The sequence below is a fragment of the Neofelis nebulosa genome, chromosome 9, assembly GCF_028018385.1.
Source record: "Neofelis nebulosa isolate mNeoNeb1 chromosome 9, mNeoNeb1.pri, whole genome shotgun sequence".
NCBI classification, from domain to species: Eukaryota; Metazoa; Chordata; class Mammalia; order Carnivora; family Felidae; genus Neofelis; species Neofelis nebulosa.
Window position 1 is genome coordinate 27,551,630 of NC_080790.1, and position 21,306 is coordinate 27,572,935.

Consider the following 21,306-nt stretch of genomic DNA (forward strand, 5'->3'; position numbering starts at 1 on the left):
GAAAAGCTGTCTTCCTCTCCCTCTGTCTTTTTCCCCTCTTCCTGTGTCTCTCTAGATCCACTAATAAGAGAAAAATACCCATCTGAATCTGATTCATGTTTCTAGGAGTTACAAAATTTCCAAAGGGCAATTTGGTATATTCACAAAGTAGTACTATCAACCTCTATAGTCCATGAGAATTCTAAAAGTTCTTTTCGGCATTGATAGATACCCCAACCTCCTTATCTTCTGTATGTAATATGCTATTAATCCATTTATAATGTTGTTCTAATAGGGAAATACATTCTAAATTCCAAAATCACTTTTCAAATATAGTTGGGAACATTTCATAATTTCCTTTTTTATTTTCCATTGTGTTTTATGCTCTTAAAGCCTTTTTTTTTTTTTAATTTTTTTTTTTCAACGTTTATTTATTTTTGGGACAGAGAGAGACAGAGCATGAACGGGGGAGGGACAGAGAGAGAGGGAGACACAGAATCGGAAACAGGCTCCAGGCTCTGAGCCATCAGCCCAGAGCCTGACGCGGGGCTCGAACTCACGGACCGTGAGATCGTGACCTGGCTGAAGTGGACGCTTAACCGACTGCGCCACCCAGGCGCCCCTTAAAGCCTTTTTTTAAGTGGGCTTTTTTTGTTCTGATGAGGAAGGCACAGTAATATTGTTTCTCTCGTGTTAGGGATGATGAAAGCAAGCCTTAGAGAAGTTAAAGGGGACCTCAGACACCACTGACATTTATTAGTCACTAATATTTTCTCTTTTGTTGGTATACACGGTGAATTCCTTGTAGGGGTAAGGTGAAATTAGTTAATGCCTCAAATGAGAAGAAGAGAGATGTCACCACCTCTTGAGATATGTCTTCCTTTTAGAGAAAGGAAGAAACGTTTGCTGGAGGAGAAACACCTGAAATCATAGAAAATGACAGTCATTAAGTGGAGCCTTCTAATTATGGCCTTCAAGCTATATACGTTTAATGGAGGGTGCAGAACTAATTTTAAAAATGTTTTTTGTTCCTATACTTTACCTTTAATTGGTTTCAGTAAAAGGTCTCGCTCCAATTCAGAAGTAATCACAAACTGAGACTTTACCATTTCTCAAAAGAGTACTATGAACATACTGGTTTCTGAACAGGAGCAAAATGTTTTCATTTAGATGATAACATAGCACAGTTTCACTTACAAAGGAGAAATTAATATTACCTCTTCAAATGGGTCTGCATGTGTATACAGGAGTTAGCATTAGAATAGTGTAAGAAATTTAGTTTTTAAAGCTTATCACTGTCCATAGTAAAATTGGATAACAAAATTAATAACACTACTAATAAAGCAGCATTGTACAACCTCCGTTCTTCTTTTAGTATATCCATTTACTTATGCTTTTTGAAAAATCCAATGACAGTTCAGAACTCAGTGCATCCCTGAGTAAAATCATTTTACTGTCATCAGCTCTTGTTCTAAGTATTGTCGTGTATCTGTGTGTGGGGGTGTTTCCTGTGAGAGAAAGTTTCTTTTTTTTTTTTTAATTTTTTAAATTTATTTGGAGAGAAAGAGCAAGCACATGAGTGGGGTACGGGCAGAGAGAGAGGGGAAGAGAGAATCTCAAGCAGGCTCTGCACTATCAGCACAGAGCCTGACATGGAGCTTGAACTAAGGAACCACAAGATCATGCCCAAAGCTGAAGCCAAGAGTCAGAAGCTCTGACTGAGCCACCCAGTTGCTCTGAGGGTAACTTTCTTGGTAACAGGTTGATGATATCAATGTCCTGCCCAATTCTGGAATTAAGCTCAGATATTTCCGGCTACTTTGCTGATACCACTGAATTTAGCTGGTATTTTCTGTTCTAGTTTTGTGACCCATAAAACTTAATAATCCCAGAAGTGTCCTTGTTCAGGAAGCCTTCTCAGATCTCTTTGGTTAAACTTGATCCCGTATTTGTGCTCCCAGAATGCCCTGGGCATGTTTCCCTGACACTGGGTGTAATGGGATCCTTATTATATAATAACCAGTTTATGGAGTACCTGGGTAGCTCAGTGGGTTGAGTGTCAGACTCTTGATTTTGGCTCAGGTCATGATCCCAGGCTCATGGGATCAAGCCCTATGTCAGGCTCCACACTCAGTTTTAAGCCTGCTTAAAATTCTCTCTCTGTCTCTGTCCCTGTCTCTGTCTCTGTCTCTCTCTCTCTCCCCCTCTGCCTTTCCCTCTCCCCCTCTGCCCCTTTCCCCTGCTCATGCTCTCTCTAAAAACAAACAAACAGGGGCACCTGGGTGGCTCAGTCAGTTGAGTGTCCAGCTCTTGGTTTCAGCTCAGGTCATGATCTCATGGTTTGTAGGTTCGAGTCCCATGTCTGGCTCTGTGATTCTGCTTGGGATTCTCTCTCTGTCCCTCTCTCTCTGCCGCCACCCCCCCCCCCCCGCGTCTATCAAAAATAAATAAATAAAAACTTAAAAAAAATTAAAAAACAAAAAACAATAGCAACAAAAAACAGTTTGTAATCTGTATCCTGCAGGGGAAGTAGGCCCTTCAAATGGACTCTTTAGGGGAGCCTGGGTGGTTCATTTGGTTAAGCATCTGACTTCGGCTCAGGTCATTATCTCGTGGTCCATGGGCTCGAGCCCCACAGTGGACTCTGTGCTGACAGCTCAGAGCCTAGAGCCTGCTTCAGATTCTGTGTCGCCCTCTCTCTTTCTCTCTCTTAATCTCTCTCCCCTCCCCACCCCCCCCTCAAAAACGAATAAACTTTAAAAAATGGGCTCTTTACACCTCCAGTGCTTAATGTTTAACAGATACTTAATCATTGGCCTTATTTTTGCTCAGCCAAACAAATGCCTTTCTGTAAGCATGGACATACTTTTTAAGTCAGCCTTCCAGTATGTTGGTGGTTCTTACTGCATTCCTGTGAAACAGATTATACTGCTGGCTGCATTCCTGTGAAACAGATTATACTGCTGGCTGTGCCTTCCGTTCACATTCTTTTGCTTCTTAGAGGCTTTCTGTGTAGTACCTTCATTCTCTTTTGTGTAGATGCTAACCCCTGAGATTGTCATCTGGGCCCAGTGGCTGGTTCCCTAAGAGTTGTATTTAGCCATGCCAGTTACTGAAAATCTCTTCCTGCTCCTGGTGGGCACAGAGGCATGAGCCTGTTAGTGCTGGTACCAAGTACTGAACCAGCTCAGAGCTCATCTCACACGGCCTTTTTTTGGTAACAATTTTGGTAACAATTAAGGAACAATGTTTAGCTGTGTTTTATTTATTGCTAGGTTACTGGGGAGAATACTGGCCTCCCACAGTTCAATGGGTAAAGCACTTAGCACAATGAGGACCCAGGTAGCATTCAAAACAATGACTTCCTCCTCCTCCACCAACATCATCATCATCATCATCATCATCAAGCTCAATCTGGAGTAAATGAACAGTCAAAGGGTAAGGGATAGTGACTTTACTTGAGGGGATTTGGAATCAGGTCCTTCCAGAGCATTAGTGCCACAGATGAGATTCTTATGAATATAATGCTGGCATCTTGAGGAGAAAACATTGATCTTCATAAAAGCTGTTTTCCCAAAGTTTAAAATTTTAACTTCTAGGCTAAACATTTTCTCGTTCTGAATCTTCTTTTGGGATCCTATTTACAATTTGAACACTAGAGTTGCCATGGTAGGTCATAACCTTTCCAAGGAGTTGAATGTGTTCATCTGGAAACCAACTGATTGCAAATGTCTAATATGTGTATATCTCAGTTCTCTTCTGTGTTTAGCTTCAGCCAAATGCTAGGAAAATACCTGCTTGGTTGGACTTTGGAATTTCGTATTTATTGCTAAAGCTTCTTCAAGATTCTCATTTCTCATTTAACTCCTGTTAAATGTAAATATATTCGTTTGATTGCCAATAGTAAATACCAGTAACCAAGAAAAAATAAACAAAATGCCGCTTAGCCTTGTTACTTAATTGTTGACTGGAGCTACAAGGGGGGCCTTGTGGAATGAGCTCTGAGCTGGTTATTGACTTCCGTTCAGTATTTGGTACCAGTGAGTCCCTGAATTGCCAAACTGCTGTAATAATGATGGTTATTCATCTTGAGACAATAGAGTCAGTGATCGAATGCTTAGAAGCTAAACACAGGGCATAGTACACATTTGTTCTAGGCAATGCCTAGAAATTGATCTAATAGGCAAGTCTTAACAACAGCTAAAATTTGTGTGGGTAGTAGAAAAAATACAAATTTTCAGAGTCGGACAGACCTGACTTTGCCACTTAACTAGTAATATGACATGGACAAGTAATTTAACCTTTCTGGAGCTCAATTTCTTCATCTATGAAATGGGGAGAATGATATTTTGCTTTAACAAAATGATATTCTAAGATTTAACTATAAGTAATTTTCCCAACATTATGTGTATCATATTATATGCCACCAACAAGTAGTATTTGAAGAAACTATTATTACTTTGTTTTCTAAAACCCACAACATTGATTATTTATTTATTTTTTAAAAAATTTTTAACGTTTTTATTTATTTTGAGAGACAAAACAGGAGTGGGGTGAGGAACAGAGAGAGAGACGCACACAGAATCTGAAGCAGGCTCCAGACTCTGAGCTGTCAGCACAGATCCCAACACAGGGCTTGAACCCACAAACTGTGAGATCATGACCTGAGCCAAAGTCAGACGCTCAACCGACTGAGCCACCCAGGCACCCCACAACAACACTGATTATCAATGCCCTATCGATTTAGAAAAAGCTCTTTTTGAGAGAAAAACAAAAAAACAATAACAACAACAATTTAAAACTCAGGAAAACCTTATTATCACATTAGGTAAACCCATCCAAGACAAGAATGAAAAAAATTACTTTTAGAGTTGAGAAAAACACCGTTTTCCAGGGCTGCTTATCCTGTATGTCATTTGTTCAATTACCTTTGGGGTTATTACTCCACTGTCTGTAAACGTGGGATACTTTATTCTCTGGGTCACCATGGCCCATTTAAAATGTTGTAACTTTGGTCTAAGCACTGGGCTCATTTCCTTAGTATGCACTATCTGGGTTGGTTTGTGATAGAATCAACTTTGACAGTGATGACAGGAGGTTGTGACAGAGTATGATGAGAAAGAGTAATCAATTGGAGGAAATAAGGTAGAAAGAGAAATTCAAAGAGTTGAGAGGTAATGTTGAAAACAATGAGAAGGAAAATTAAAGTTAAAAGAAGACCAATGCAGAAAAAAGCAAAGGATGCCAAATATGAAGAGTGAACTGAGAAGAAACAGTAATGTATCTTGTTATTTGTGATCTTTTTAAAGATAATAGATAATGAGGAGATTGGTGTGTGTACGTGGTAGGGCAGAGATACAGAAATCCCGACTGGGAAGATAGAGGACATGGGAATGGTGGCTGAGGCTATAGTTGCCCAGAATGCAGTGTTCTGGATCAAGTCAAAGGGTGAGAGACAATTTCTTTATTATATCACATCCAATAGTATCTGTCTTCTTCCTCACCATTTGAAGCGAAGCTGGGTAAAATGGGAGAAGGAAGGAATGCCCTTGTGTGGAAACTACCTAGCAAATGCCAGCCGTGCTTTAGCTCTGAGTTATGGAAACCACATGTGACTGGACTATAACGGCATTAACTCAGAATTGCCTGCTCCATAAAGAAGAAACTTGCCATATAAGTTGTTCCAGAAAAGTTAAATAATTTCAGAAACGTGGCACGAATGATGTCACCCACAGAACAAGGAACACTAAACTCTCAAAACAAACTCCAGAAAAGAAACATCAGCCTTCTCAATGGAAATAATGGGAAATAGCCCAATAATTCTGTTTCTTTCTTCTGTGCTTTTTACCACATCTGTTGCATATTTTTTCCTCTTGATAAACGTCAGACCTTCTAGCAGATGACCTTGTCTCCTTCTTTTTAGAGTAAATAAAAGTGATTAGACAGAACCTTCCTTGACTTCCTGCTATCAAAAAGACAAATCTACATATATCTCTACCTATTTTGCCCTCTTTCCTGCTGTTACAATGAGAAAGCTGACCTGCTACATTATCCAAAGTAAATCCCTCCACCTATACATGGCTCCATCACTTCTGTCCTCTCAGGATCCTTGTTATGTAGGTTAAATTCTTCTCCTGTTCCTTAAATTTTCCTTTCCAACTGATTAGCACTTAAATATGCTCAGGTGTCAAATCAGAAGTCTGTAATGGGTATCCAGAAGCTAACTCAGCATTTCCCTTTGGACGTCTCAGACAGTTCTAACTCAACACATCTAAAAGTGAACTCATCTTTTGTCCACCATGAATTTCCTACTCCTTCCCCTTCCCCTCAATTTCTCAATCTCAAGGGAATGGCTCCATAACCCAACCAAATGTTTAGCTAGAAACCTGGGAATTATCCCTGATTCCTTCTTTCTGCTCATTCCCGAAAGCCATCAGATCAGCAAATCTTGTGTCTATCTTCAAATTATATTCTGTAACAAACCACCCCCCTCCATCTCTGTTGCCACACACTGGTTTAGATAGCAATCATCTCTTGCTTGGATGGTTATAGTTGACTACTGTTTTCCACATCATCAGTGTAGGTGTCTACTAATCTCTTTTCCACACTGCAGCTGGAGGGATCTTTAAAAAATCTAGGGGTGCCAGGGTGGCTCTATCAGCTCATATCAGGTGAATGTACAACTTCAGCTCAGATCATAATCTCACAGTTCGTGGGTTCCAGTCCCGTGTTGGGCTCTGTGCTGACAGTTCAGACCCTAGAACCTGCTTTGGATTCTCTCTGCCCGTCTCCCGCTCATGCTCTGTCTCTCTCTCCCTCTCATCTCTCTCTCAAAAATAAATAAATGTTAAATTTTTTTTTTAAAATCTAGGTAGGATCACACCGCTCTCTTATTCATCTCTGAAACAATGGTTTCCCATTGCCTTTCAGATAAAGCCCATACACCTTCATATAACTTACAATACTGTTCATGAGCTACCCCTATGGACTCTTTAGTCTCATGTCTTGCCATATTCAATACTTCAGTCATTCTAAATGTCTTTCAGCTTTTCATAATTGCAATATTCCCATCCACTCTTTGCCTAGCTAAAACTCGTTTCGCTCCTATACTAAAGTAGTGCCCCTCCCCTTCAGGGGATACTTTATTGTAATTATTTGTTTAATTCTTTGCTAGAGTAAAAGATAAGAATTATGTCTTTCTCATTTACCCATTTATCCTCTTCTCTGCTTGCCCCCAATCTTGTCTACCAGCCATTCCAGTACCTTACTTAGTATCTGGTGTCTAATAAATCCCCAGTAAATACTTGTCAAATAAATTCATTATTTTTCAGGGCTTTATTAACCTTTCTCTTACTCAACTTAATATTCTTGATTCTCCTTAGTCTTAGGGAATATAATCATAACACCTTTTGAATCTCATGTCTGTGGAGAGAAAGGGAGATTCAGCTTGAATGTGGCCAGAACAACAAATGCTAGGATGAATTAGTTGTTAATCCTTAAGGTTTAAAGGCTTGTAATAATTACCACTCATTTTCACTAAGGTTTTAGGCATTTAGAGAAACCCCCTTATTTCCATATGAAGGTCTTATAAAAGCCAAGACATATTTGTGGTCATTTATATATAAAGACAATATCTGCCATTAGGAGGGAAGAGTCTTTAAGGGTTTTTGTTAGTTTTTTATTGCAATAGAGATAATGCTATAGACAAGACTATCTTTCGAAGTTCTAACATGGCCAACATCATTTCAAAACTGTTTGTTGAATTTTTACTAGATATAATATTTCAACTTACAAATTCTGTAATCCTGGACCCAGGAGCAACCTTTGCTGTCATTTTGGCATGCTTCCTAGACACCTTCTGGGAATTAAGCCCACAACATCTCTGACAGTCATTACTTTACTTTGGCTCAAGAACTTTCAGGAATGGGATTCCATTGCTGATGAGGCCATCTGCCCCACTCTTAGAAGCTCTAGTGTCACAATGTTTTTTCTCCTATTTCTTTTTTTCTTCTCTAACTTAACATCTCTCTTCCTGTCACTTCAATCATATTGGTCCTGTACTTCACCTAAGTCCTCAACTTAAAGACCTTTAAATATTGGAAGGGAAGAGATACTGTGGGTGAAGGGAAGCACATTCTCTTGAGCACCCAGTATTTTACAGGACATATGGTGGGTGTATTTTATGTTACTTCTGTAACTCCTTCAACAATCCAGTAAAGTAGGCAGCAATATTGGCATTTTACTCAGACGTAAGTAAAACTCCCCCACATTTGCTTATCTAGGACTGAAATCCAATTTTCAAAGACTCTAAAGGTTCTGAGTCAAGAGGCTGGGGTGCTAATTTATGTCCATTAATGCTAGCTGCATGGAGCTGACTCCTTTTTACTATTTCTAAAATTGGGAGCATAGTTCTTTTTGTCCTAGGCAACCTCACAAGGATTTTTTGAAGACAGAGGCTTTCATGTTAATGAAAGACTTTTTGCTGCAGGCAGACATCATGGCCTTTGGAATCACACCCAACAGAACTCTATTGCCCTTTTGAAGTGAGAACTTTTCTCATAGAAGTAATTCAAGCCCTGGGGAAATTTTGGCTTTATTGTGTCCATTTCAGACTTGTGAGAAAATGTGTATGCTGGGGAGCAATAATTCTCATTTCAGCCAGAGAGTACCTATCAACACTAAAGCAAGTCCCAAACCATTGGGAGACTAAACAACCTGGACTAAAATAACATTGACACTCACATTGAGACAGTCAGGAATGATTTAGAGTCAGAGTTTGATGATCACCACAACAAACTGTTTTAGAGATTTACTAACATTCCAAGGTCAGTGTTTGGAAATTCGTAATGAGTACTCCAATGGTACAAGTGTATTTGGACTAAAATAGTATTTTACACTATGTGTATAAATTTTGGTTTTTGCCACATTTACAGCACTTTAATAGGCTGATCTTTAAAATAGCTATTTGATTTAAAAAATACCATGTCAGCAAATAATTATTTCGAATATTTTTCTTTATTTAATTGACTTTGAGATGGACAAAATTTCGAAAACCACCTATAACTCAAGGGTTTTGGAAATGTTTTAACACAACATGGATTCTTTGGGGTTTCTATTATTTAACTCTATCTGGGGATTTCTTTATGTTCTTTTATCAGGTTCTGCAAAGTACTTATTATTCAAGTTGGATAAACCAGTTCTGCAGACTGCATCCCCAGTGCATTTTCCAAGAATGACAACTGCCCTTAACATTCTTGCAGACCTGGATACCTATCTGTGTGAAACCAGTAGGTAAGTATTTATTTAAACCATTGTAGATTACATACGAAACTTGCCAAAATAAATATGCCTAGGAAAACTGAAAGAAACGTGCTATGATATTAACAAGAGTTATCTTTGGATGGTGAGATTGCAGGCAACTTTTTTTCCTTCCTGTCCTATTTTAAATGATGAATATATGTTGCTTTTATAATAAAGAAGCTTTACTTTTGAAAAAGCAGTTGCAGACACAATAATAGCCACACAAATAAAATGAGATCTCAGGTGCATGTGCAGGTGACAGAATGCTAAGTGGGGACACAGACACATCTACTGATTGCAGAAACAGATTGTAACTGGAGAGCCTGGCCTGCCTGGCTCTCATGTGCTGCCTTCCTTGCAGATCACAAATATAATCCCAAACATAGTGACAGGTCTTTGGTACCACATTATTTCTTTCTAACCCCTTATGGAAGGGTAATACCTTCCTCAAGAAGATCAGCTGAATAGAGGTGCCTGGGTGGATCAATCCGTTAAGCATCTGACTTCAGCTCAGGTCATGACCTCGCAGTTTGTGAGTTCAAGCCTCAAGTTGGGCTCTGTGCTGACAGCTCAGAGGCCTGGAGCCTGTTTCTTATTCTGTCTCTCTCTCTCTCTCTCTCTCTCTCTCTCTCTGTTCCTCCACTGCTCACTCTCTGTCTCTCTCTCAAAAATAAATAAACACTTAAACAATTTAAAAAAAAGTAGACCAACTGGATAATTATAGATTTGACCTGAGAAACTAGTTTAGTTAATGTAGGCCATTTGGTTCTAAGCAATATATTTACCATTCAGTAACAAGAGTTCACAAGATAAAAAGTGTCTATATATACATGAAGGGTAATCAAACTTGTCAATTGTCCAGTCTTGACTTTTAATGGAATTGACAGAATTTACATTAAGGAAATAAGAGAAGTGTTTCCCCCAAAATGTCCTGGAAGAGGTACCAAGTTCTTATTATGAATATAGACAGATCCTATTAAGTCTAGAAAGCTGGAAGGAACCTCTATCCCAGGCTGTTTACTAAAAGCTGATTTGAAGTACTAAAACAAACTAAAAATATTATAGTACATATTCATATAAATATGTACATATTCAAAGGTAAACTTTTTACAATTTTTATTTTATCATTTCTTCATCCATTCATCCACTCATTCATTAATTCATCAAATGCTTTTTTTTAGCATCTTCTCTATGAGAGACAACATCTTAGGAGTTGGGGAGTATGCCAGAGAACAAACACAAAAATCCTGCGTTCATAGAGCTTATGTTTATAGTGCTAGAAAGATTTAAAAACAAATAAACAAGTAAAATATATAGTACTTCAAATGGGGACGAGTGTTATGAAGAAAAATAAAGCCGGGAGGTGAGGTAGGGCATGCCAAGTGGGAGGTGGGTGTGAGGAGAGAGGTCTTGTTGTTTTAAATAGGGTGGTCAGGAAAGGCCTCACCAATAAGGTAAGTTGGTTAAGAGACATAAAAGAATTGCTTCCAGACATCTTTAATATTTCCCTTTCACAAATCGTTTGAGCAGCAGAAGTGGGATAGCATTGATCCCGTGTTTCTGTTATTTTTACTGCACATATGAAATAATCCTACTTTTTAGTCTCTAAATGTGGCACCGTCAGCACAAGAATATGGTTTTACACAGAAATAATACACGGTAAAAAATTTCCTTTGGAGTTATATGCCTACTGCACAGACCCACTCATATGTCACTCTTTGGTGGTCCCGTTGAACTAACACAACCATACACTTGGAAGTTAGCTTTTTTTCCCTATTCATTCATGTGTCTGCTTTCTGAAGTTGACTTTGAGCCTACTAAAGGCAGGGATGGGACAATGATTTGTTCGTCTCGGCAGCCTCAATTCTTAGCCCAGTGCCTGGCATCTGTCAGGTGCTTGATGATTGCCTGTTAAATAAATAAATTTCGAAAGTAGAAAAGACACTGACTTCAAACAGTTTAAGAGATTAATTCCCAGTGGGCACATTAACCTATTAAACTGCCCAAAGTGGATAACTGTCTTACATCATGATGAGCTCTCACCTTCTCTAAGCCCTATATGGAGCTCACATCAAGGACTCTGAAATAAAATGATGGTGCCTCCAACAGCAATGCTTTCAGTATAAGGAACTCTCAGAGGTGGTTTCCAATCCCATTTCCCCTATGACAGTGATGTAAAATGAGAAAGCTGTCATCCCCACATTTTTTCTACCTATGTGACAGATCATTTGGCTATGTCAACTTTCTGATATGGTGTGGAGGAGTGATATTCCTCATACTGGATTAGGGGCAAAATCATGACAATGTATGATATCCATACTTGGGAGAGCAATGAAAGGGGAAAAAGGAAACTAAAAGCTTCATTTTACAATGGAGTCCTGATTCTAGGCCTTAATAATTGTGTAGTTTTAGACCAGTTGCTGAATCTCTGCAAATCCCATGACCTCATCTGTAAATTGGGAATAATAATTACTATTTTTATGAAGCATTGTTATGAAATATTATTTTGTTGGTCATAACAGTATTATTATGAAGGTCAAGTTGGATAATATCTAGAAAGTGGTATGGTGATTGATCTATAATGTGGATATTCAACAGATTATTGTTAATACTTTTATTACTATTCCCACTAGCACTAAGGTCACTATTAGAGAAATCATGCAAATAAGACTTTTTAAATCAATTGTTGAATGTTTATATGATCATTGAGGATAATTCTCACAAATATATTTGCACTTTACAATTTACCTCCTTTGGGGTACCTGGGTAGCTCAGTCACTTAAGCACTCTGTCTCTTGATTTTTGGCTCAGGTCCTGATCTCACAGTTCATGAGAGCGAGCCCCACATCAGGCTTTGCTGACAGCTCAGATCTTGCTTGTGATTCTGTCACTCCCTCTTTCTGTGGCCCTCCCCTACTCATGTGCATGCTCTCTCTCTCTCTTTCTCTCTCTCTCTCTCAAAATAAAATAAACATTTAAAAAAATTTACCTCCTTCTGTATGCTTATAATAATATTAAACCAAGTAACATTTATAATATTCTTGAATGTCTCTCTTATCTCTTAAGAATATGAAGAAAGTTGGGGCACCTGTGTGGCTCAGTCAGTTAAGTGTCTGACTCTTGGTTTTGGCTCAGGTCATCATTTCACAGTTTATGAGTTCAAGCCCTGCATCAGGCTGTATGCTGATGGCGCAGAACCTCCTTGAGATTCTCTCTTCTCCCCTCTCTCTCTGCCCCTCCCCTGATCATGCGCATGGTCTCTCTCTCAAAATAAATAAAAACTTAAAAAAAAGAATATGAAGAAAGTTAAGATATTGTATCAAGACAATGTCGGCTGCAAAATGGGCTGGTATTTAACAGAACATTTCTGTGGTCCTGGGGCACCTGCAGGTGAAGGAACAGGTCAGCAGGCATTTTGCCATCATGGTGGTTGACATATTATCTCTGTCACTTTGATACTTTTCTGGTCGAAAGATGCAGTCAATGGAAGTCATTATCTTTTTTGGTAGGAAAGTAATGCTGTAATGAGGTCTGAACTCTAGTCTAATAACTTTCTTTTCTTGTTTCTTTAGAGTCTTGGAGTATAACTAAGGACAGACACCGGTACTAGCACAAACGTTACCAAGTTGCATGATTATGGAGATGGTCTACCTATTGCTGAAAATGTATCTAGTTTTTTGACAACGGCTTAATAACCATGGGGTCAAGTGGACTTGGAAAAGCAGCAACACTAGATGAACTGCTGAGCACTTGCATTGAGATGTTTGGTATGAGGGTTTTCTCCCTTTTACGTATCTTGATGCTCTGACATCCCCCTTTTCACGTGCAAGTGTTGCTGTGAAACAGAATTCAATCTCCACCTCTAGATTTGAGTCCTTTGTGATTGACCCCAGTCTGTCTCCCCCAGGATCACTGCCCTCTCTGCATCTTCTTCACTTTACTTCCCACAGCTAATATGCCAGCCACATGGTCCACTTAATGTTTCTGGGACATCCTTGCATCTTTCTATGCCTACACCTTTATTACACTCCTTCACTAAAATTTGCTTCAGGGACCATCTCAGTTGCCATTTCAGGTGTTCATATTACCATTCCTAATCCCCGCTGTCAGCAGTGTGGATTGCTTCCTCCCACAGCCCTTTGGGACTTTCTTATGGTACTTGGTATATGGGGCTATGGTTATTCCTCAGTCTTTTGTCTCAGACAAGCATGGGTAGCACAATCTGCTGCATTCTATATTTGTTTATATGACTTGTACCTTCTACTAAGCTACATGCTTTTTATGTTGTTTATGTATCCACTTCAGCATTTCAGGATATTCTTTGCACAAATGGAATCATAAAGGGGTTGTTTTTTAATTGTTTTTTTTTAATTTATTATTATAGGAAGTGTTAGACCAGAGTCGGGTGGCCAGATAAAATATGGGATGATCAGTTAAATTTGAATTTCAGGGGCGCCTGGGTGGCGCAGTCAGTTAAGCGTCCGACTTCAGCCAGGTCACGATCTCGCGGTCCGTGAGTTCGAGCCCCGTGTCAGGCTCTGGGCTGATGGCTCGGAGCCTGGAGCCTGCTTCCGATTCTGTGTCTCCCTCTCTCTCTGCCCCCCCCCCCCCCGTTCATGCTCTGTCTCTCTCTGTCCCAAAAATAAATAAAAAACGTTGAAAAAAAAATAAAAAATAAAAAAAAATTTGAATTTCATATAAGGTACATTTTTAGTGTAAGTACATCCTAAATAATGCATTGGATATACTTATGCTAAAAAATCTAGTTTTGGTTTACCTTAATTGAGATTAACTAAGTGTTCTGTATTTCTATTTGCTAAATCTGGCAATCTAACACCAGAGGGAGGGTGAGACCTACCTATTCACTCAACTTGCAAGGAAGACCCAAACAATAATTGGGTCTATGAGACGTTTTGACACTAATGTTTCTCTACTGATATTAGAAAAAGAGTAATACTGTTGTCTCCTCACCCCCACTTTATTTTATTTTTTTAACAGATGACAATGGAGAGCTGAACAATAGTTATTTGCCAAGAATAGTTCTACTGATGCACCGATGGTATTTATCTTCCACTGAATTGGCAGAAAAACTTCTCTGCATATATCCTTTCAACTACTGCATAATTTTTACAATCATAAATCAAGTTCTGTATTTAGTAGAGTATCTAACAAAAGCTGGTAAATTAAGATGAATAAACAGTCTTCAGTCAGTTATCCAGCTCTTTTGTGGATATATATATATAGATGTCTACACAAGGCATCTGCGTGATGGACCAAAGAGTTGACTATCCATCTGGGTGTTTTGGCTGTACTTGAAAATAATCACTAGATATACAATGAAACGGAAGCTTAGGCTGAATGTTTCTAATTTGTCTTAAACATTTCTGCTGTTAGTATAATGAAAGAATAGTCAACACTTACTTAAGACCTAATTTATTCCTTTTAGGATGGCAAAATGATGGACACAGAGGATATGGTTTAGACATATGGAAATGCCAACCAAAATAAGGCACAAATCAGGCACACATGCCACCTAAGTTTTCACATTTTCCCTTGTTGACAAGACACAAAGAACATTCTAACAGGTTTATTGCAGTCGGTTGGTTGATATTAATTTCAGATTTCCTTCTGATACAAAAGCAAGCAAAGAAACAAACAAAAAGACCCAGAAACCCCATTCTAGTAAGAGCTTTTAGCAATCTACCACTTTTGTACACCGTGCAGTCCCAAAAGGTGATTGAAAGCCAATGACACAAAATGACAAAATAGCCTCACATGTATAAGGAGGTTTTATTCCTGGAGATCTAATGTTTATTATCAGCCTGCTTCCAGCCCCAGGGGCCTCCACATGACTGGGAAACCTTACGGGGTAGGAGCCTGATAGGCAGAGGGTCTGTCAAGTATTAGGGCCATGTGGGCTTCCATTGGCTCATTGCAAGCTTCCTCCACTTTCTACTTTTCCTCTCCATCCTTTCTACAGCCTCAGGATAGAAGGGAATATTGGAGAGGGTAAGGGGACATTTACCCTGAGCAGAGGTTCTTGAAAGCGAGCAATATCCCAGTCCTCAGTGTAGTCTGAGAGTCTCTAGGACTCAATATGGGGGTGTAATAGTGCATAGGTTACAATTATTCAGTGCTGATATCAGAGCTTGTTGTCTCCCCATTTGAACATCCATATAACTCACATGTCCCTGGTATGGACTTCTTATTAGGAATTCATCTAAATTGGTCAAACAGCTGCAGGTGTGGGCAAAGGAAACAAGGTACAAGGATTTTTTCTTTAACTAGTGTACGTATCGAGATGCCAGTGGAGAAAACTGTGATGAATTTCGGTTAAAGATCTGCTACTTCATGAGGTAAATATACTTATACATGTAATTTGTCTTCTACTTTATGGTTCTGGAATTGTTGATAATTTCTTTTTCCCCAAGCGGCAGACCTAGTTTGGGAATAGAATGGACTCCGATCCCTCTTTTACTGATTTTGATTAAATTGGCTCTCCTCTGTTCCTGGGAGTTGAATTTATCTTTCTTTTAGAGGTCAAGCCATAGCAAATGTGATTAGGGAATGAAACTAGCTGTTGGAAAGAGTAAATTCATTTCTTTTCTATTTCCCCACCATATACTTTCCCATGTAGTTGCCATGAACTGGGAGAAGAGTTTCCTGCACTTAGATGAGAGTAGAGACACTCAGGACTTAGGGTCAGAAAGAGAGACTCAGAGAGGGAGTGGTAGACTTGGGTCCTTGATTGAAGGAGGGAAAAGTGAGAGCTGGTATCATGCGGAGGGGAATAGGAGATGGCTCATTTGGGGTATGGTCCTGGGTTTATGGTGAAATGTAATCTGTAAAATGATACAATAATTTCCATAAAGGTCTAGCTTGAAATCTTCTCATCGTCAAAAATATTTGATGCCTTTCAGGTACTGGATTCTCAAGTTTCCTGCAGAGTTTAATTTGGACCTTGGTTTGATCCGTATGACTGAAGAATTCCGAGAAGTAGCTAGCCAACTAGGGTATGAAAAACACATCAGCCTCATCGACATATCCAGCATGTAAGAGTGGCACAAGCTTCTTTCAAACATGATGAGTCATGATAAGGGGATGAGATAGTGATGGTCCCGCTTGACCTCAGTCCATACTATTTCAGAATCAAGGTGTGCTCTTGTGAAGAAAGTCTTGGTGCAAAATGAGCACAGCCCCACTGGACATAGTTCATCTTTCCAAGCCTCAATTTCTTTATGTATAAAATGGGGATAGTACCTTGGTCATGGGGCTACTATGAGCATCCAATAAATGCATAGTAAGATAGCATTTGGCATGTAATAGATGCTGAGTACTTAGTTACTAAGTCTAATTCCTGTCTCCTAAGTCCTTGCCACTCATAGTGTGGCCTGGAGATCAGTAGCACTGGCATCACATGGGAGCTCAGTAGAAATTCAGAATCTCAGGCCCCACACTAAACCTGCTGAATTGGAAACTGCATTTTAATAAGAGAGCACTAGCTGATTCATGTGCACATTCAAGTTTGAGAAGCCCTGTGCTATGTGCTTCTGAGATCAGCCCGAGGCTTTACAAATGTTGACCATTGTTTTGCTATGAACTGGTTAGCTCATTTACTAGGAACTCAGTGCTAATTAGATTCGCATTTTATATATACTAGTTAACTTTGTACAGAGAAAACTATGCAATGGCCCTAAGTATGGTTATCCATCTTGTGTTTTTGTGTCCTGGGCATTCATACTCTGGTCCATTTTCCTAGAATACTTCTTTAAGAGTCTTGATCAACAGTGCATGATCCAGGAATCATTAGGGATGTTGTTAAAAATACAGATTATTCAGGTTCATTCCTAGTAAATCAGAATCTCTGGCAGTGAGGTCAGTCCTCTGTCTTTATAACGAATTTTTCAGATAATCCATATGTTGCTGAAGTGTAAGAACCCAACTTCAGGTGGTTTTCATGTGCCTTCAATCACCATCGTATATATTGATAATCTGCCAAATTTATACACCTAACCCTGACCTCTCCCCTGTGATCCAAACCTTACTGGTCACAAGAAAGAGCAAGTAAGAAATTCTGGATGGATTGGTGCAAACCCACCCTGTCTGGAAAAACAACTCAAAGTTTATGTTCTATTGGCAGTGGGTCAGTGGTTTTCTCTTCAAATATGAAGGACAGGGTGTGTATTTTGCGCAAGCTCCTGGAAGCAGGCCAAGAGTTACAGAGTCAGTAGGTTAATAACTTCCATTGAGTGAAATGGCCTTTCAGCACATTGACCAGACTCACTGTTTCTTTTATAGTCCTTCCTATGACTGGATGAGAAGAGTCACACAGAGGAAAAAAGTATCCAAGAAGGGAAAAGCCTGTCTGCTGTTTGACCATCTGGAGCCCATTGAATTGGCTGAGCACCTCACTTTTCTGGAGCATAAATCTTTTAGAAGGATCTCAGTAAGAAACTGACGTTTATTCTTCCAAGGATAATAACCACCATGCCAACTTTCCCAAGAGCTGCGTTTTCATATTGGCAGCCTCTGTCATTGTGCTCCACTGGAAAAGTGCCCTTAATTCACAGGAACAATCCCTTTTAACCAAAGATAAATATTATCCTGCCTTTATTTTATGGCTTAGGAGCTATATATCTGTCGCTATTTTCAATGTCTCCTTTCATACGATTAAAGCATGATTTTCTAAATACTCAGTGGAGATTTAACCATTCAAGGTTTATTTAGCTCCATTGACTTCTCCCAAGTGAACATGTTTTGCTAGGCCCTCTATTTGAGGGAAGACATATTTATTTAGGTTGGGATTTGTATAAATGCCTAATTACGGGCATAGGTTGAGAATAAGAATTGTAGGCTTTGATGAGACTCTCACATCAGGTTGTTTATTTCCAGATATAGAGAGCCGGAATTAAACTTTTCTTTCCTACTCCGTCTTAATAGTGTTCCTTCTCCACCTCCTTTCTCTTCCTCTTGACTGTGGTCTCTTCCTAGCCACCTACTCTCTATTTACTTGTTATTAGACTATTTCCACAATGGCTCACGATCAGGCTTTGTCTCACCAAGCTCTGGGGCAATCACTCCTCTTTCTTTTCCAAGGTTCCAGGAAATTAATTACATTATTACTTGCAAAGAAGAACATGAGGTTAGAAGTATGGATTTCTGAAAGACTGATTCTTTTCACAAAATAATCCTATTTGGAGAGGACCTTAATGATCCCTTCCTGGCAGGCCATCAGAGGGAACCCCCTGCATTGTTTACATGATAGAAGGCTCACATGTATTTGGTGGCATCCATGCTGACTCCCCCAAAAGGTGTCTGTTTTGCTAAGGAGCTGCCTTACTTCAATTATTGTTTTCTTCTTCTTTTTTCTTAAAAAACTGTACAAAACTATTCTGACTTGAAATCATTATATTTGTATTCATTTCCTTTTCTTTAATGTGTCATTGTATCTCAGACTTGCCTGGCTGTTGGAATCACAAGTAGTGGGTGAAAAATGAAGATTCTTGGGTTCTTTCTTTGGAGATATTGATCCTTTAGGTCTGAAGTGTCCCCAGAAACCAATATGTTATAATGCAAATGCCTCAGGTGGATCTTATGATCCAGCAAATTTGAGATTCACTGGAATGTGACTTAGACTCTTGTCCCTCCCCGCCCTGTCCAACACTGTGATGTGTAAGCATGTATCTGTGTATGGCGGAGTGAAAGACAGCAAAATAATATGTTAAGGGTACATGTATATTCAAATGTGTAAGATACCATCATAAATGTTAAATGAAAGAAATCATCATGTTGTTATGAAACAGCGTCTCACATCTTCCACACAACGTTCTAATTTCTGATTTTACAAAGACTCCATTATAATTCAGAGTCTCTGAATCTTCCTTTACTAGTTCACTGATTACCAAAGCTATGTCATCCATGGCTGCCTGGAGAATAACCCAACCTTGGAGAGATCTATTGCTTTATTTAATGGAATCTCTAAGTGGGTCCAGTTGATGGTTCTTAGCAAACCAACCCCCCAGCAAAGGGCAGAAGTCATTACAAAGTTTATCAATGTTGCCAAGGTATGTATGTCTGGGCATTAGCCTGGGGTTCTTAAAGGATTCTAGATGTTTGTTCCCTCTAGAGAAAAGTCATCAAAGAAATTTGGGGTTCACACCATAAAGGACAATTAAAGTATTCATAATATCTGGTGGTGAACATCATACTTCTCTCATGCACGAAGACTGCCTTTAATTGGCAGTACTTGGAAGCATTTGTTGTAACGTTTTCTGTAAAATGATGGATATATTTTCCTGGTGGATTGCATTTGTGCTTCATGTTAAATTGATATTATTTGTCCTAGATCCTTGTTATTAAAATAGTGCATTCACCTGTACTTCAGAGAGGCTAGAATAGTTGAAAAATTTTTACAAAGTATTGATGGTAATTTTTTTTTATTGCAGAAGCTCCTTCAGCTCAAAAATTTTAACACTCTGATGGCAGTGGTGGGAGGCCTTAGTCATAGTTCTATCTCACGCCTCAAGGAGACCCATTCTCATCTTTCTTCAGAAGTTACGAAGGTATGGTGGATTAAATTCCAATCCTGAGTACAAAAGTCATTTGTAAATTGTTTAGGGATAGGATGCTCCTATCAGAAGGGGAAAGTTCTCTTCCTAGACAATGGTTGGTTACACATGGGGAATTAAAAGGAAGGTAATAGGCACACCACTGGCAAAAACAGGTTGGAAGTGGCGGCAAGTGTCCCAATAAGAAGGCCTTTAAGAATACCAAGTGTACCAACAAGAATACGATTAACATATGGCGGTTGTGAGTACTCCACAAATATGCACTTGGTGCTAACTATGTGATATGCACTGTGACACACACAGGGCGTACAAGGCAAATAAGACAAATCATTCCTACCCTACCCTCCTCAAATCAAGTCAATGAACACCTGCTCTATTCATAGCACTGTGTTAAACACAGTGGACAGATACAAAGGAAGAGAAAGATGTTGACCTTGTCTAAAAATCCCTCAGATTTATAGCTGAGTTCTCAGGAAAAAAAAAAATATATACATGTATATATATATATATATATATATATACATATATATATATATATTTAAAAAAAACAATGTTGTTTGTCTTTTTAAACTGAGCTTTTTCTGCCATATTTGTTTCCAGACCACAATAATAATATTTTTCCTTTGTCAGTGAAAAAGAACATTTCATCTTTAGGAAAAGATTTCTTTGTAAGCATGTAGTGTGCTGTATCAGTAAGGACACCTTCAGCTATAAGTTTTAAAAAATCTTGAAATTGCTTAGACAGTAAGGCAATGGGTCATCTCACATACCTGGAAGTACAAAAAGCAGGGCCAACTCCAGGCATAATCTGATTAGAGCTCTGGCTCAGTAGTTCTGCCTACCTTTCAGTATCAGTTTGTTTCCTTAGACCAGCCTTTCTCCTGATTGGGCTGTCTGCAAGTTGGAGACAGGGAAAACTTCCGCCTTCAGCCCTGCCCCCATGGAATGAAAGACGTTGTTTTTAGGCAGATTGGACCATCTCAGGTCACATTTTCACCCCTGGACCAATAACAATTGCTAGAAGAATATAATGTACCGAATGGCTTACCTCTGTGTTCTTGAACCAATCACAAACAAGAGGGATGGAATTATAATGACGGTAAATCAGAACCCAAACTTGGGCCTAGGAATGGAGACAGCTCCATCTGAGTCACAGGGCTGCTTTCAGAAAGTTGTAGACTGATCAAAATTGAGGAAGGTCTGGTTGCTCTTAGGCAACCAGCGGTAAACAGGAGGTTGTAAGCCAAGAAGCATTGCTCTCTGACCTAAAACATATCACTCGTTCTAAGCATACTGGGGTTCATTATGTAAGTGTCTTATTTTCCTTGAGCTTCGTACTGAATTTCAAGTAAAGAACAAAACACATTTTACACATTGTGATGAGTAAGAATTCAGTGGAGGCTCTTAGAGGCTTGGAACCACCAGTGGATCTTCAAAAATTATTTGAATTCTTCTTTCT

At 39.1% G+C, this 21,306-nt stretch overlaps 1 protein-coding gene across 8 annotated transcripts in view; it reads left to right on the forward strand.

The window, feature by feature from the left end:
- RASGRP3 (RAS guanyl releasing protein 3) overlaps positions 1–21,306 on the forward strand; it is a 108,051-nt gene that overhangs the window by 54,172 nt on the left and 32,573 nt on the right. For 6 of the 8 annotated variants that reach the window (XM_058683016.1, XM_058683011.1, XM_058683013.1 and 3 more), the window contains 8 exons: positions 9,138–9,270; positions 12,852–13,046; positions 14,278–14,380; positions 15,573–15,635; positions 16,200–16,331; positions 17,578–17,725; positions 19,170–19,343; positions 19,725–19,841. In XM_058683016.1, coding sequence (XP_058538999.1) covers positions 12,977–13,046; positions 14,278–14,380; positions 15,573–15,635; positions 16,200–16,331; positions 17,578–17,725; positions 19,170–19,343; positions 19,725–19,841 — 807 coding nt within the window. In that variant the 5' untranslated portion in view covers positions 9,138–9,270; positions 12,852–12,976. The remainder of the gene's footprint in view (positions 1–9,137; positions 9,271–12,851; positions 13,047–14,277; positions 14,381–15,572; positions 15,636–16,199; positions 16,332–17,577; positions 17,726–19,169; positions 19,344–19,724; positions 19,842–21,306) is intronic. The other 2 variants (XM_058683017.1, XM_058683018.1) reach the window with 2 other exon arrangements.